Source organism: Polyergus mexicanus, unplaced genomic scaffold (assembly GCF_030449975.1).
Source record: "Polyergus mexicanus isolate NDT 795.1 unplaced genomic scaffold, iyPolMexi1.0 SCAF_7, whole genome shotgun sequence".
NCBI classification, from domain to species: Eukaryota; Metazoa; Arthropoda; class Insecta; order Hymenoptera; family Formicidae; genus Polyergus; species Polyergus mexicanus.
The window spans coordinates 10,572,090-10,588,915 of NW_027223327.1; the positions used below are offsets into that span (position 1 = coordinate 10,572,090).

General features: G+C 37.0%; 1 protein-coding gene across 2 annotated transcripts; it reads right to left on the reverse strand.

Moving 5' to 3' along the window:
• Positions 1-11,278: 11,278 nt before the first annotated feature.
• On the reverse strand, positions 11,279-16,034 carry LOC138934854 (erythroid differentiation-related factor 1). 2 transcript variants are annotated; one of them, XM_070298981.1, is made up of 9 exons: positions 15,904-16,034; positions 14,638-15,676; positions 14,133-14,540; positions 13,294-14,058; positions 13,012-13,191; positions 12,557-12,927; positions 12,162-12,477; positions 11,754-12,078; positions 11,279-11,645 (listed from the first exon to the last, which is right to left on the reverse strand). In XM_070298981.1, the coding sequence occupies exons 1-9, from the start codon at positions 15,934-15,936 to the stop codon at positions 11,504-11,506; spliced, it is 3,579 nt and encodes a 1,192-aa protein (XP_070155082.1). In that variant the 5' UTR covers positions 15,937-16,034; the 3' UTR covers positions 11,279-11,503. The 2 variants fall into 2 exon arrangements, with proteins under 2 accessions (XP_070155082.1, XP_070155081.1); XM_070298980.1 differs by having other exon boundaries at positions 13,273-14,058.
• Between the last annotated feature and the right edge of the window lie 792 nt (positions 16,035-16,826).

Here is a 16,826-nt window from a genome sequence, read left to right on the forward strand (position 1 = left end):
TCCGACATACTCTTACATACACATACACTTACACACACACACACATGTATCCACGTCAATGCGGAATACTGGCCTCCTAAAATCCGAGCTACCGTGTATAATCTACTTATGACGAGCGCAACGTATCGAACCTAATGTAAATCCGTTTAATCGTAACTCTCGCGGAATAATGCGGTTATCCTAGATAGATCCCTCACTCGCAACATTGTGCGTGCGTACGAACCTGGTCTGGCAGACCGTAACCGAGAATGACCGACCAGTCTGCCACGTTTCCTCTTTACGACCGAGTTCTCGTTCTCGATTTTCATTTTCGCGAAACGACTCGCTTTGCTGTTCCGGTCCCGTTTGCGCTTGCAATTGCGCTTTCCCTTCTGTTTTAGCGCGATTCTATTGTTTATTAAATAAGCGCGCGATATATCCGGTTTTTAGGTCTGGCAGCATCGAATGTAATTGCAATAATGATAGAATTCCGCCTGTCTCAAGTTCGAGCGCTCTGTCAAACTATGTACACGAAATTAATTTCGTCATTTTCTACAGCCGCTATTTAGGGAACGCTGGAGGCCCTTAGACGCATGAAGCAGGTATTACAGCGGAAACCAGTGTAATACCTATGAAAATTAAGCTTGTAGATATATTAAGTCAGTTGCAAACTAATAATGTCTTTTTTTACGTGTGCTTTCGAGTCGAAATTTTCTACTACTTCTGATTTTAATTTTTAATCTAACATCTTTAATTTGATATTTCGAACAGCTAGATCATTTTTTTTTTTTTTTTTTTTGGAAACTATTTAATCTATAATTTTGCTGAAAGCTTCTTTTCTCTAACAATAAATGGAAAACTGTTTGTTTAATATTTGAATAAAGTAGAAGTTCAATTCCTATGTAAATTAAATATATCGAAATCCTTTAGTTTATGAATATGAGAAAATTTAGATTGAAAATAGGAACTAAATTTTGACTTTGACAGCTATCTTTTATATTAAATTATAATATTAGATATATTTTGAAATAATATTATAACATTCTTATTAAAATTATAAAGATATCTTTATTAAAACTATAGTGATTTATCGTATCTGATGTCAATCAAACGCAATGCTTGCAGCATCTTTTAAATTCCAAACGTAAGAGGAAATGATAAAAATTATTACAAATGACACTATATTAACATTGAAATTAAATTTTGGCTTTTCAAATCTAGAATCAAAAATGTGTTATTTTGGGAGGAATAATTTTGTCAAAAAATATTTATATCCATATTACATAAAATATTTGAAGAGACTTGTTAGCTTTCTTAAAAGAAATGCCACGTAAAAGTTTGACGCGCGTCGAGATTCCGCGAAGTTTCATGTTCCCGACATGTGTTACGCGGCTTAAAAATGTCCGAACGACGAAGACTACTCGCCAAAGCGTCGTCGTCGTCGTCGTCGCGTGACGCGAATTCTCCCGGCGATTTCAAAGCGAGAGTTTTCCCGCGGCAATTATTTCTCGTTTAGCGCGGCGGCCGTTCATCAGATCGACTCTCCGCCACGGTCGGGGCGAGTCACGTATCGCGCTCGGCAATATCCAGCCGGGATCCTTATTCTTTCTTATTACTTAATATCCTTGGTAACGAGAACAAATGCGGTGCCCCGCCGCCCCTTCCCCGCATGCTCGGCTAATTGGACCCGGTACATTCCGTCCATGTTTCTTCTTCCCTTCATCGTCGTCAATCTGTATCCTGTCGGCCTGGCGCTGCAGGACGAATGTGCTCGATCGAGGAGTCGAGGGCGAACCCCGTTTCCTTCGCTCTCCTCGTCGGATCCTTCCTGGGGATCGCGGATACGAGAATGAAATATGGCAGAGAAACGTTCGTTGATGTACGCCAATCGAGAATTGGTTGGATCGAACAACCTAATAAAGAATTAAGGTCACTGTACGTTATAGTTAAACAGATAAAGGATAGAAATAATCGAGATATATATTATATTTTTTTTTGTTATTCAAAATAAAATTAATTTAAATAATAATTTCTTTGAGCAGAGAGGAGAGAGCAAGTTGATTAGATTACAATGTGCAATTTGTATAAAAATTTTCATTTTTATCAACAAAACTTAGAGAATAAACTTTTAACGGTAATAAAGAAAAATTATGTTAAATAAAGTTCTCCATTTGTGCATCCAAGCAGATAATTACGCTTTCTTCGTCAGAATTTGTTCTTTTTGGCGGTTCGATTCTCGGTAAGTGAAAGAGAAAGAGACATCGAGATCTTGCGACAGAATTGAACTTTATTAGCCGTGTCGATCGCAACGCGGCACGCGTGTTATGTGTGCGTTGAACGAATTAAAATGTAATTCCGTGTCGCCGGGGGGTGCTAATAGCTACGGTGCATGTATCGCGTCAAATATCCGGCGAAATCAATTCGACGGTTTACGATTTAATTTATATCCAGCGAAACGAAATTTGCGACGCAACGCTATCGAATCGAATCAAGGACTGGAGACCAGCGTTTCGGCTGAGATGCGTCGTTGAAATTCAATTAAGCGACAAAGATATCATAACAAACGCATCGGATCGGAAACCCATGGAAAGACGTTGCTATTAAAAAAATTGCCATAATGTCATCGAGAATCTATAAGATCAAAAAGCATATTGCAAATTTTTGTTATGTTTTTTTTCACGCGAAATAATCGGGTTCTGCACGTTGTACACGAATATCGTTTACATGGACGTTTTAGATCTTTGCATTTGGTGCGACTCGCGAAGAGAAAATCTTGATTGAGATTTAGGAATTTTTAATGTAATTAGAGCGAGCGCAATTCTGATCCTCAGCAAGGCGAAGATTTTCTCGCTGCCAGTCGGATTGCTTTGGAAATAAAACGAATGGCTTAATTCCATCGTCACGCGAGGAGCGAGTAGAGAAGGCAAGTGGAACAGACTCGTAGAGGCAGACGGTAAGGGGAGAAAGACGCGGTAAGCGCAGACAGACGTCGCGAATCGTCGCGAGATGGATCCGCAAAATTTCCAAAACGATTTTAGTAGATATTATGATATATGTAAAAATTAAATCACAGATATAAGGAACAGTGATAATATTTTCTTGTATCATTTTATCTATTGTATATTTAACGATGAAATATCGAAGCGCATACTTATTACTTGTTATATATAAATTGAAATTAAATAATCAACTATATTTTACAGAAATTTAAAGGTAATTTTATTAAATTAAATTACAAGCAATTAATCTCGAAAGGTATAAATCGTAACTCCAAACAGAACAACCTGACCTAACCGGTCTTTTTAATACTCTTTTTTTAGTTACATGCGCAAACACTAATTAGACAAAGATGCAACTAATGAATAAATATATATAAACACAATCGATAGCATCAAAAGACATTATTAATAATAAAGGATATTTTTTTAATATTTATAAAAAAGTTCTTTAATATACTTGAATTAAAACGTCTACTATAACGCTTCCTTTAAAACATTTTATATAAACGTATTGTATGTCATATTTATATTGTTTTCAATATTATATCGGTATTTTCAACGAGACAAAATTAAAATATGAGGAAAGAAATGTCTTTTTCTATAATTTTTAACAGATTCGTCAAATGCTATTTCATTCCACGTTGTAGCATGTGCGAAAAACCCGCTGGGAATAAGTGGAGCGTTTGGGATTCTTCGAAAATTGAATCATAAATTGACGCGCATTTGTTTCGCCGACGGAAACTAGCGCGTCGCTGCATCGGTAATGCCAGAAGGGAAGAAAAAAATGATAAAGAGTTGCGAATTGGAATTTTTTTTTTCGTTGAAAATTAAATTGAATTTTATCCGTTCTTAGCGACGCTATTCGATCTCGCCGACAAGTCCGTCTTACAAAATAACGCAATTACAATTATTTTCTCGCATCAATTTAATATGTTTTATAACCACGCTATTTTATTGGCAATGTTATATTCATGTGCAAATGTTTTGTCGATATAACCGTAGCTAACAACAAGTATCAATTCTTCACAGATCAACATTTTGTTCGTCACAAACATAATATCATTTTTCGCAGATATGGCAAAATATCAAAAAATGCGTGAGAGAATGTTTTTTTAAATTCTCGTATAATATATTTTAGAATATTTCTAAAGCATTTTTTATCATCTTAATATTTTTAACAGCAGGCTGGCGGCCTGCCAATTAGAGCGTTAATTAGTACCCTCCATCTCTCGCGCTAAATTTGCACGTCACCCGTTAAATATCCAGCACCGATGAGCGACGGGATTTTATCACGTGATATTTATCGATATTTAGCATATCCTGGGAAAATGGTCGAGCGAAAAACAGGCAGAACTATGGATAAACGGTTCGAAACACGTGAACAGTTGAACCGAAACGCGGAGAACGCTAGATGGAGAGAGAAAGAGAGAGAATGCAGAATACAGGAATAGCGCGAGTCGTGTTATTAATTAATCCGTTTGAATTTCACGTTGGCTGGCCAGTCGCTACGGGAGCTAAAATTAGAATTTACTGCGAGGGCACGGAATGCCCTACTGGCTCTTCAACGCTCGTGCTGTAAAACGCTTTTGCCAATGACATTGCATCGGGCGCATCCTACGCGAAGTATTATTAATTAGCGTTCTCTAATAGCCGCAGAATAAATTCGCATTGTTTCGTGTGAAATTGTCAGTTGAATGCGTTCAAGAGTCTCCAGATTAAGACTCGAAGTTGACGTTTACGATATGATAAAACATTATATTTGATATCACGCTAAATTATGCGAATAAGGAATGACAGAGAGTCGCAAACTTGGATCATAGATACATGTTCATCTAATCACGTCATTCCGACTCGTATATACTTTCATCGATACGTGACCGTCTAATTTCGATAGTCCTCGTTATTTATTTAATGCGAATGTCCGCTGCGAAACAGACGATCACGTTCAGCGGTAAATGAAAATTGCAGCGAGACTACGCTTTTTGCTTTTCGCAAAATAGAGTCCTCCTAGAGAGATTTCCTATGAAATATAGCCGTTCTCCGATAGCTATCTAATATCGAGCGAAGCTGTCCTCGGTAATTGGCTGATTATGAAGTTGATACGATCAAAAAACTTGAATTTTGTCGAAAATAATCAAGATTTTACGAATGCGATACTTTTATTTTCGAAAAGTTTCCTCTCATGATACGGGAGTTTTCTAAAATACCGCATATTATATCGTGCTATCCGCCAAAGTACATGAGCCGCGTAGCGTAATAACTTGTTGTTTTCCTCTTCAATTGTTGATCCCTCTCGGTTTCCTAGAACCACGTTCCGTACTACTATGTGCTATATCGGGGCAGTAAAACGTATACAAAACTTTACGACGCATGGCATAAGAATTTATTGTGCGAGAACTGAAAAAAAGGGAGAGGAAGGTAACAACACTATTAACGCGTTCGTGTGTACAAAAGATCTTTACTGGATATCTGTGTAAGACAAAGTAATCACCGTGTTACATTGACAGAATCTAGATAATAAAGCAAGAGATAAATATTATACATAATAAAATATAAAATATAAAGACATAAATAAAAAAGAGATATTTAATTAGATTTTTTAATGGAGCGTTTAATAAATTTCTTAATTTATGTTGTTTCGCATTATGATTCAGCAAAAATGCATTATTCACGATATTTTCATTGCTTTTGCTTAATATCTCGCAGACCGCTTATTATTCGTCATTGTCATGTCTGAGAAACATCTGGTATAGAAGAACTTATCGTCCCGTTTGTCGGAGCACGCAGTAGGTAAATCTTTGTAAAACGCGCGCAGAGGAAAATTTCGTGCTCCATGCGCGCGTTTGACATACGTCGTATAAATCAAAAAAGCGTTTCCACCGACCGATAAATACGTTTGGGATTTTTTTTTTCCCACACTATAGCACGATTTTACGGTAACGTATCGTCCGGTTACTTGTTGCGCTCATCTGTTCATTCTTCGTATTCTTGCAACGCGTGTTTCAATTCTATTTACGGAAAAAATGCGATCTTTATATTAGATGAAAATAATTTGTTCTTCATAAAATTATGAAGAATTAGATAGCTTTGGCTAACAGTTTAATTTTTAATTCATTTTCGGGGAAAATCGTATTTAAATAGATTCTTTTGGAAATTACTAGAAAATATATCGCGCCAAATTTTAATGGACGAAGAATCATCATTCTCATTTTTGACGAGGGTAACGTCTCCCCTTTTGCGAAATACAATCGTTGCCGTACACGTAATATAAATTCACTGTTCGCGAGAGAAAATTTGAATGCGGGACTCTGTCGATATCGCAATTACGGAGATTAGAGATATGACACAGATGTTGGCGAAAATTTTACCGAGAGGCGCGCGTAATCTATCTCCCCCCATATTCCTTTCGCGAAACGAGATCGTTTTTAAACCAGGCACGTACCATCTGTTTATTCAAATTTTCAACACGCATACGAAACTTTTCTCCCCTCTCCCCTTTCTTCCTACTTTTCGACCATCCGTTCTTTCTCTTTGCCAGCTTCGCGCGACCCACCGGCGAAGTTCGTCGACCAATATTTCACGATGCGAGTGTGAGGGGGGAGGGGTGACCGGATGGATGGATGCAGTATCCCCGAATTGCAAGGAGATTGTGCGCCAAGTCGACGTACAACCGCACGTGTTCGCGGAGCGAACGTGCCGTTTAAAATCCACGTTACGTCGCGTTAAAACATCCCGACCTTACGTCTTACGGCGCGGTCGTAATAGAATAATCCGGACTAGTCGCGGCTATAATTCATCACCCAATTACCATCCAAACTTTGTGGGGAACGGACGCGCCGTACGTGGGGATTATCGTCGGGGCGATGTCACCGACTTGCGTCCCGCATCGGAAAGAAGACGGCATACTTGCGAATAATGTGATTATTCGCGAGCGAGAGACACAGACGAGAATTTTTGATTTAAAAATCTCGCCAGAGAGATATCGCGGCTCTTGCTTATTTAGAGTTCGATTATTTTTTTTATCACTGCGGCAATGCTATTCTGGTTGAATGTAGACTAGTAGACCATTGGGATTAAATATGTATACAATAATGGAACATCTCGTCGCACAAAAAAAAAATGTAGAAAAATAGAATTGTTCCTCTGACGAAAAGCTTTCGTTTTAGTCAATAAAGTAATTTATCAAACTTTAGTTTCAATCGTTTTGAAATAAATCAGAAATTGTAATTCTAACATTCTCTGCAGACATCTTAAAATATTTCTATCTCGCTCAATTATATGAAATTCTTGCATCGCCTTCTACCGATAGTATTTATAAAAAATCCTGTCGAGTCCTACTCTCGACGATTTTCCGAGCATCGAGGTTCGCGTGAGAGACGAAAAGGAGATTCGCGTCGAAAGTGCCGAGAGGAAACGCGACGACGGTCGCGTGCCGTCCATGTCTCCGTCGATGGAACGTCAGGCTCGCCGCAAATATTCTCTCTTAGAAAAACCAATCGTCCGGAAACGAGCCGATAGCTCGAAGGTCGAAGGGCAAATGGTCGGAATGGTCGGCGGGCGGAAAACGGGCAAAAAAGCGGCGATGAAAGGGCTCGAAGAATGCGGCGGACGGCGAACAGAGGGACACCGCCGAGAAACCTAATTGATATGAGCAGATAAGAGTCGCTTCTCGGATAAGGACGAGAAGACGCGAATACGGTGACCGTCTCGCAAAATTTCACGCGATTCTACGGCGATTTCACTCGTCGGCAAATACTTTCAACTCCGCCAGACTATTTCTCCCAGTGCGTCATTTAGCGTCATCGAGAGCATCGTAGAATCCAATTAGATGGACTCGAGAGCTTTTACTAACCGATGACGTCACGCAGGAATATCTATGAAACAAAATTTTCGTTGAACTGTATTTGCAATTAAAATATGATATTTAAATATTAATTATAAGAGTTTCAGCTAAGGTACGTCTCTCTCGTCTGAAAAAATTAGCATTATTGTGATTCGTTTCCTATGCATATTTAGTATGTTCAAATTTAAGTAGATGTTATATATACGATTTAATATAGAGTTTTTGATTAAAAAACACATGTTAGATATTTAATTAAAAATGTATGATGAAGGAAAAAAAATCAGAGAATTTATAAAAACGTAATATGAGCAACATCCTTATGGAGTTTAAAAAATAAAAGTAGACTAGATAAAGGATTAAATGCTGAACGCTCTGGGTGCACCCTCATTTATTTACGTCACTGTGTTTACCGTTTTACTCGAAAGCGTGCAGAAAATAAGGTACCTGGGCCATAAATTGCGTGCGTTCAATCTAGAGAGAGGGTAGGAGAATAAATGCTCACGAAAAGCGAGGAAATAAAGGGGATGAAGAAAGAGAAGGGCGAGAGAAAGGACAAGATCGGCACTTGGCGGCAAATTTCTTCGCGGATTAATATTTGCGGCGGCGGCTGCGGGCGACGGCTTCGTGCGAGGCGAAAAGGAAGATCCCTCGGCCAAGAAGATAGAACAAATAATGAACGCGACGTCGGGGACAAATGGGGAGGATTCGTCGTCCTCGGACTAACCGCGGTAACACGATACCTCGTGGAGAAACCGTTGATGTGTTCTTAAGAAAAAAAAGCTATTCTTTCAAAAGGAAGCGCACGATTTCATTCGCGAATTGAAGAGAAGCTTTCCTACAGATAAGATTTCGAGATAAAGATTGAAAATAATGAGCGAAACAATTCGCGATAAAAATGACTTTTCGTAAAGATATAGAGTCTACTTCCCTCGAAGAGTCTTTCTTTGTTAAATTTCAGAAATCTTTATTGCGAAGGAGAATGGCACGGGGAGAGTTATCGTAAACGTTTGTTGTGTAAAGCCGATGATGATGACATATCTCGGTCGGATATGTCGATCGTTTCACTTGCCAGGGGTATCTTTTAATAAATCGCGATACCCGAACTCTTTCCACGGTGCACCATTTCCGCGATACCTGTCACCGCCGTCAAGTACGTTTCATTAAAAGTGGCGGATTTAGGTGGGTCGTGTCTTCGGGTTTGGCAGATATTTAACCGCAACGTGGTGCAACATCGATACCGAAATCGCAATGTCGCGATTTTGATAATATTTCGAAAAAGATAGCTCGTGTGGGAGATGAGTCGGCGATGAATATTCAGAAGACTCGTAGCATTGAAATTAATAAATAGAATCTCAAGAAAGAGCGTTTTTTCTCTTGCCCGAAAATAGTTTGATTATTTTTCAATTTCCTTATCTTCTAATAAATATTCTTATTGTTATTTTTCATGGTGAAAGAGCGGATATCTGATATTTTGAATTATTTTATATTTTATATTTTCCTTGAAAGAGGTACGACAATCATAAACTTTAAAAAACAGAAAGAGAGAATTATAAAATCGTCGAACGATTTAGGTACTCTTCAACGATAGAGGATCTAAGGAACCATTTTCTCTGAAACCGTCCCTACTAGCGAATGACCGCCACTACGGAAGGTCAAGCATGACGAATGTCCGCGGGATACATAACCAGAATGGGGCGGGAAATGAAAGCAGGAAGGAGACAGCAAATTGTCCGACCCTTTTCCGCTTGCTCCTTTTGTTTTGTCTTTGACATACGCTCTCCGCTGGTGTCCGATTCCTCTTTTCCGGGGGAGGGAAGTCGAATCCATTCGAGCGTGAGGGATGCGACTGACAGCTGGAATTGTTATATCTCTCGGTGAATCCCGGACGGACACGCGGCCGCTCGTAGTTCATCGATCTTCGATCGGTTCCGACACCGTCGCCGTTGGCGCACGATGGATTGGTTCCTACCTTCATTAAAATTAATTGAGCAAAGCGTCGCGTCGCCACGATTGCTCTTGTCTATCGCCCGTAACAGTTCGCGGTATGTATTATACTCGGATATGCACGCGCGCATCGTCCAGTATACAGATATCCTCTGGCAGGAATTTCCATTTGGACCGATAGAATCTCAATAAGAAAAAAGAAATTGCAAAATTGTAAATTTGATCCTTTGTTATAAAAAAAATTATAAAGTTTATCATATTACATAATCGACCAAATCAAAAATTTTGATGGAGTGACAATTGCAAGGATGCATTCTCAGCATTCTAGTAAAATTGACATTTGTGTTGTTACGTCTCTTACAGACGTGAGTAAGGGCACTCTATGGATTAAGAATATTAATTATGTATATTTATTGTAATTATAGGCAGATAATTGATACGTAAACGTGGAAGAGAAGAACGTTAATGAATATATATTACGAAGTAAGTCCTAATTTGAAAATTCTTTCTTAGGTTTTGTACGCTTGTCGATATTAAAACAATGAAGCTTATTATGATCTCGTTGAAGAAAACCTTGCTTGCGGGACAAATTTTAGAATTGAACGGAAGCTGTTTGTATATTCTATTTTGCTCTCTTATTTTATTCTTTCGTTATATATTTATTATTACATTTTCCGATATCTTACACGTTATACTCGATTAAGCCGCTATTCCGTACATATCTTAAATTCAGGCAATTAAACAAGGAAGTATATGTAAATATACCACATGAAACATACAGGTACGAATTTTCTGTAATATCCGGTGATACTTTATTACATAGATTTTTCAATCTCTGATATTCAATCTTTAACAAAAAAGATCCATCTTATAAGAAGCTGTCGTCAACGTTGTTGATATACGCACAATCGAGCGTATAGTAGTCAGTGATTTGCCGCAGGGCTCGCTCCCTTTAGTCTTTGACTTCGATCGAGTTCTCGGCCGTGCAACAACTCGGTTCTCATTTCAGATTCTCTAATAAATGAGTTTTTTATCGAGTTTTCGCTCGACCGAACCGAGCACACTCACGCGTTCTAGTGTATATCAGAAACTTATACAAGCTGCATGCCATGTAGGAAGACTCATCCAAAGTCTTCTGTCACACTATCCGTCTCTTCGACGACCGGAGACAGAGAGAATACGTATACCCCGATCTTGACGATGGATTTAGACTTCACAAGTTTGCCCTCCGATCTTGCTTCTATTTTAATTAAAGTGTCACGCCGACATCTACCCTGTCGCCAGATAAGACCCTCACCAAAAGCAGGATATTAATTAGATTTGATAAGGGCGACAGGACTATTGAAAGAGAATTTAATATCTCATTGACAATTTGGTTGTCTCCAAATATGATTATGATCTTTAGGTATAAAACAATATGACATATACTTCGAGAAATAATTTCTTTATTCTTTTTTTTTAATTTAAAAATATACATTTTATTTACATATATTAAAGTAAAAATATTCCTCGACAGCTACACATTAGTGAAATAAAAAAATACGTATTCATTATTATATTATCAATGTATAATACAATAAACAACATTACATTTTTATCTCTTTTATACACACACACGCCGCGTAATTTTAAAAATTTAGAGAAATGCATAGAATACGCTTGTATTCTACGCTGTATATCTTACGTTTAATTATATTCTTTTACAATCGTTAACTATACATGATTTTTATCTACATGATTAAGAATCTATATGTTTTAGTATACCGTCGAGTTCTCGTAGAAGCTCTGTCATATGTTTTATGAAAGTGAATCCAGACATCGTATCTGGTCGCAATGTTCGCATATAACATTGTTTGTATAGATTTGCAAGTGTCTCATGCCTGAAATTTAATCGAAAAAAGTGTTAAAAAATATACTATAATATATATCGAAACTTAATAATTTTTACTTAATTTTTGAGAAATCGTATAAATTTAGGAGCAACGTACTCTTTTTTATTGTGCACAGGACTTTTACTGAGAAACAGCTTGGTTAACGATCGTAGGAGAAATTGTAATCTCTGTTCTAGTAGAACAACGAGATTCTCCTCTACTTGATTCTCATCCAATGGATTCTCAACCACTGACTTTTGTTCGTAGGTCACTTCCCGTCGTCCGGCGCTATCATTTTCTATTTTATTATCGATCGTTTCCTTCGCCTTTTGTCTTGCCGCGTTACTTCGTTCGTATAATAACTCCATGATAGGTATACATTGTAGAATTAAAACCAAACCGTTTTGGTATGCTTTTAGTTTGCTATTGAAGGTTGTGCCGTCTGAAACAATCAAATCTGTTGTAAAATTCTGTTATATCGAAAATGACGGGAAAAATAATAGCTTCCAGAAAAGAGTAACATACTACGTGCTTGATGTTCCGCCAGAGCGACTCTTTCCATTTGTACCGTCAAATATTCCGTACTTTGTTCCAACGAGAGTAGTAATTTGGCCGCTTTATCGTAATATAATTTAGATAACTGGAAGCTAGTTCTTTTCTTTGTACTATCTGCGTCCGATTCGAATTCTCTATACACGTGATGATAAAACGAAGCTAGTCGATGTTGAATGGTTGCAGCGCGGAATTGATAAATAGGTTGTCGCGATCCGGGAGTATCCACATCACAATGCTTGAGCGCCTTCTGAAGGGTATCGACCACTTCCCTCTCCAATTCCTCATTCTGCAACACGAATAATTTATTAATTTACCTATCTATTAACTCGTTATTTAGTTTTCCGACAGAAAAAATGTCACTGCACTTTATGTCCGGCTGTAGGATAATCTTGCAATAGCGAGGCCATCGTATACAACGTTGTCGACAAATCCCACATTACGTTGTCCCATATTGCCGAATTTGTTTTTCTATCGCCCAAAACTTGCAGAGCCTTCTGATAACTTGCGAGTGCTTTGTTATAAAAGTGGCGCTCTTGCGTGTTCTGTTTATCGTGTATGTGCGCGCAGAGTCGCATGAGCCGTCCCGTGTTTGAGTGCAAAAGCGCCAGATTCGCTTCGTCATAGACATCATGAAAGGCTGTAATACCGGATTCTAAATGAGTTAACGAACGCGTTAGAAGCTCGGTTACATCAGTATTTGACGACTCGTCCGTTTGAGTTTCTTGCTGGTATCGAGCTGTAAAGAATTATACATTTTCAATTAATGAACGATGTGTAGTTGCTATCCTTTATTCAAATTATAGATGAAAATTATACCCACATCCTGCCTGATTCATGTAAAGAACACCCAACTCATTATGAATATTTCCTAATCGCCTCAATAAATTTTTTCTATCCACATCCAACAATTCTAATGACAGAGCCTTATCATAACATTTATATGAAGAAAGTAAAGTAGATTCTAAATTTTCAAGTTTCTTAGGCAGTAATTCAGCACCATCTGTAATAAAATATGCATCTCAATAAGAATTATTCATATTACTTTCGTTACTCGTTAATACTGTCATTTACTGATATTTACTCATATCTAGATCCTCCATACCATACACTTCTTCCACTATTTTCTCTTCCATTTCATTTTTCGCATCATAATCCTTCCTATGCTTCTCCACATTGCCCCAATCTTGCACTATCATGAAGCAACAGTCTCCCGCCCGACCTAATAGATAACTGATTGATTTGTCATTTCTTACGCCGCAGAAGATTTCTAATATTTTCTGGCAATACAATACTTCCAGCATATATCTCAGAGAGGCGCCATAATTTTTATTTATATATTCTTTCTCGGCGAGTACTGCAAATATCAATGATGCTTTCTCGTATAACAGAGTTTTCAAATGAGCGCTCCAGCAAATATTGTCGTTTTTCTTCGGCGCTTGCCATGTGGGTAATGTTTCTGCTTTAGGTTTACATAATAAAGCGTTTTTACTCGCTACCTCTTTCGTAACGTTTTTCTCATTTTTCTTCTTCTTTGGCTTATTTTTCTTTTTATGCGTGAGACTATGATTTTCCAAATTTTTTTCCAGTGTGACATTTGTATCTTGTTTATTTAATGGAGCGTAAGGCATAGGAATCGCCTGAAAAGGTTTCGCTATATTCGGATGCATTTCCTCGTATTTCCGTTTCTCCTTCTCGCATTCTTCCGCTTTCCTTTGTTCTTCGTCAGCGTTGTCCTCGATCGGGAAATATCGGAGACACTCGAGTCCGTGAGTAACGTGTTCTAATCCGAATAAACATCTTTCTTCTATCATACCCGAAATCGGTGGTACTTTGTACTTTGGTTGTTCGCGTTCTGTTTGTTCCTTCACTGTAAGAACAATCAATTGTATCTTATACAAGAATTCTAAGAGAATAAAATATTTAGATCAAAGATTTATTTACTATTGGCTAGAGTTAAAGACTTGATTGCCGCGCAAATTTTCTCTTCTACTTTCTCCTTTTCGTAATTCATGCCACATTCGCTTTGAGCATCTTCCTCGTCGCTTTGATCTGATAATCCTGGACTGGCTGGATCTGTGTCCGATGGTATATACAAATCCGAAAGCATAAAATGGGCAGATGTGACGATCTGTGGATATTTCTCTTTGGCTAATAATTGAACGCAATTTTTCAACAGCATTCTAATTGTGCCCTGATGGTGATGATAATCTGAGGAATACTTCATATTGCGAGCTACTCGATATAACAACATTGCGACAGGTACAGTAAAGGGATTTTGTCCTTTCTCTTCTGAAACATCACTGCACAGTGATGTCAAATCATATAGCTTCACAACATCATCGTCCTCACCTAATGAAAAAGTATTGCACGTAAATAAAAGATTCAAAAGTCAATGCAAAAATGATAAATTTATACGTATAATTTATACATTAAACTTAATATTTACCTTTAAATAACCAATAAGTATGACCAGCCTTTGTTGCATTATTTTTTAGGAAACTCAGAATGTTTTGAGCAACGTCTCTAATTAGTTTAGCACTAAATTTGGAATCATCCAAATTTGGAAGATCCTCTGTCTTTATCAATTCATATTTCTGTACAATACCATCTAAATGATAACACATTACTACTTCTGGAACGTTGCACATTAAATTATCTAACCAGTAATCTATTCCTGTTAAAACATTAATTGGTTTCGACATATCTCTTAATCGTAGACTTATACACGGATGCGTCTGACCGCCGAATATCGGCATGTCTGTTCCAATAAGCATCTGTATGTTTTCGAACGTCCATACAACGTTTCTCGCAAAATTGTGATTATAATTTGGATCAGGTACTTTTTCTTCTTGCGTTGGTTCAGGCAAGAACGGTTCTAACGTTTCCATAGGTAACTGAGGTTTCTCATTCTGTTTGTTACTATCCGCAAGTACAATAGAATGATAGAGAAACTTAGATACCAAATTCCTCTGTTGTAAACTATTTCTGCTATATGCTTTGTGGAAAAAACGTTTTTCCTTATCACCAAGATTTTGAAAGATATGCTCATAGAAGAATTTCTTCAACCATTCCCAATCACTTTCGGCCTGTCTCAGCAGGTACTTGTGTATATCAAAGTCATCCAACAATAGTGTGTTTTCAATACGATGTACCATCATTGAAATCACACCACGATTATAAGGAAGTTTAAGTAATTTCTTTATATTTTCTGCATCCGATACTACATCCACTTCGCCAACACAATCAGGAAACATGTGCGCCATGCGAAAACTGGAAAATCCTGTACTCTGAGACCAAACATTCTGCAGACCATAACTCTCTGCCGAACTGCTGAGCCAATTGCTGGGTGGAAGATTCAGATCTGTATTACATTGTAATTGAGCATATGTTGCTGGTGTTTGAACTGCAGAATATTTTACTACTGCGGTGGACTTTACAGGTTTTTTTGGAGAATCTGGTGGGGCAGCTAAAACTATTGATGTCATCTGCAATGTATAAATTAAATAATTTCTGTTATTTATGGTCCTTTTATTTAAATTATTTATTACATTTTTTAAAAGTGGAACATTTTATTATTGCAGTATTATAAATCACATTCATAGATATGCATCAATTAGAGATATAATAAATAAAATGTTTAATATACAAAAGATATTTATCAAGAATCAAAAGCAATATTTTGCATATGTCGAATAGTTGATAATGAACTTACCGCCTCATCATTGATACTTGAATTTTTTGACATTTTCGTGCACCGTTTTTGGTACACGTTTTTGCAAAATATTCACTGTACTTGAAAATTTCTAGAAGAATTGAGAACAATTTATGTGTATACAGCTCCGACAATATAACCACAAACTATATTATGCATGACTGTATTGCTAAAGTCCAACACTATATTATCGAGTACTGAATTATCAGTTTCCACTATTATCAAAGTGAGATAACATAAATTTCAAGAGTATACTATATCTTACTTCTATATGCATATATTCATGTGTATTCTTCGATTGCATATAAATTAATATAAAGATTTATACTCTTTTTAATATTAGCTTAATATCAATCTGTTTTTTGCAGTATCTTTCGCGATATCTGATTGATCGTTTTCATTTTGTGAATAATTTTTGTTCTGATTTTAATTAAATACTTTTTACATTATTTTCTTAATTTAGATATATTTAATATTTTTTATTTTGCGTGTATATTTATTTTTTTACATATAAATAAATAACAATATTTTTTACTTTCTAATTAAATGAAAAAACGCTATTTTGCAAGGAAAAAATGCAATTCTTAAAAGAAGTTTTGATGGATATATGTTGGAAAATTTTTTAACAAATTATTACTTTCAACGTCAAAATGAAGCCCAAGAAGCTAGAAGATCAATCGAGTAAATCAAAGTCACAAAGCGCTACGCTTATTAAATATATTATATAAAGATGACGCACAACACATATGGTATTCTGATAAGACCAGTCTGTTCTTTGGCAACGCAATAATATCTTCAAAATTAAATTATTCGTGGGCGGAAAAAGTGAATGATGTACATTAGCGTCATAAATAATCCACACCGCGTGAGTATCTTAAAAACGTAGAAAGTTCACATAAAGGCGATCTAAACGCTTCATCCGC

What these genes read in the sequence shown, in the direction of transcription:
- LOC138934854 (XM_070298980.1), bottom strand. Translation starts at nt 15,936, where the DNA reads ATGTCAAAAAATTCAAGTATCAATGATGAGGCG. An exon ending in CAAGTATCAATGATGAGGCG is followed by an intron (nt 15,677 to 15,903) that starts GTAAGTTCATTA and finishes TATACATTGCAG; the next exon opens with ATGACATCAATAGTTTTAGC. An exon ending in TACTTATTGGTTATTTAAAG is followed by an intron (nt 14,541 to 14,637) that starts GTAAATATTAAG and finishes CTTTTTCATTAG; the next exon opens with GTGAGGACGATGATGTTGTG.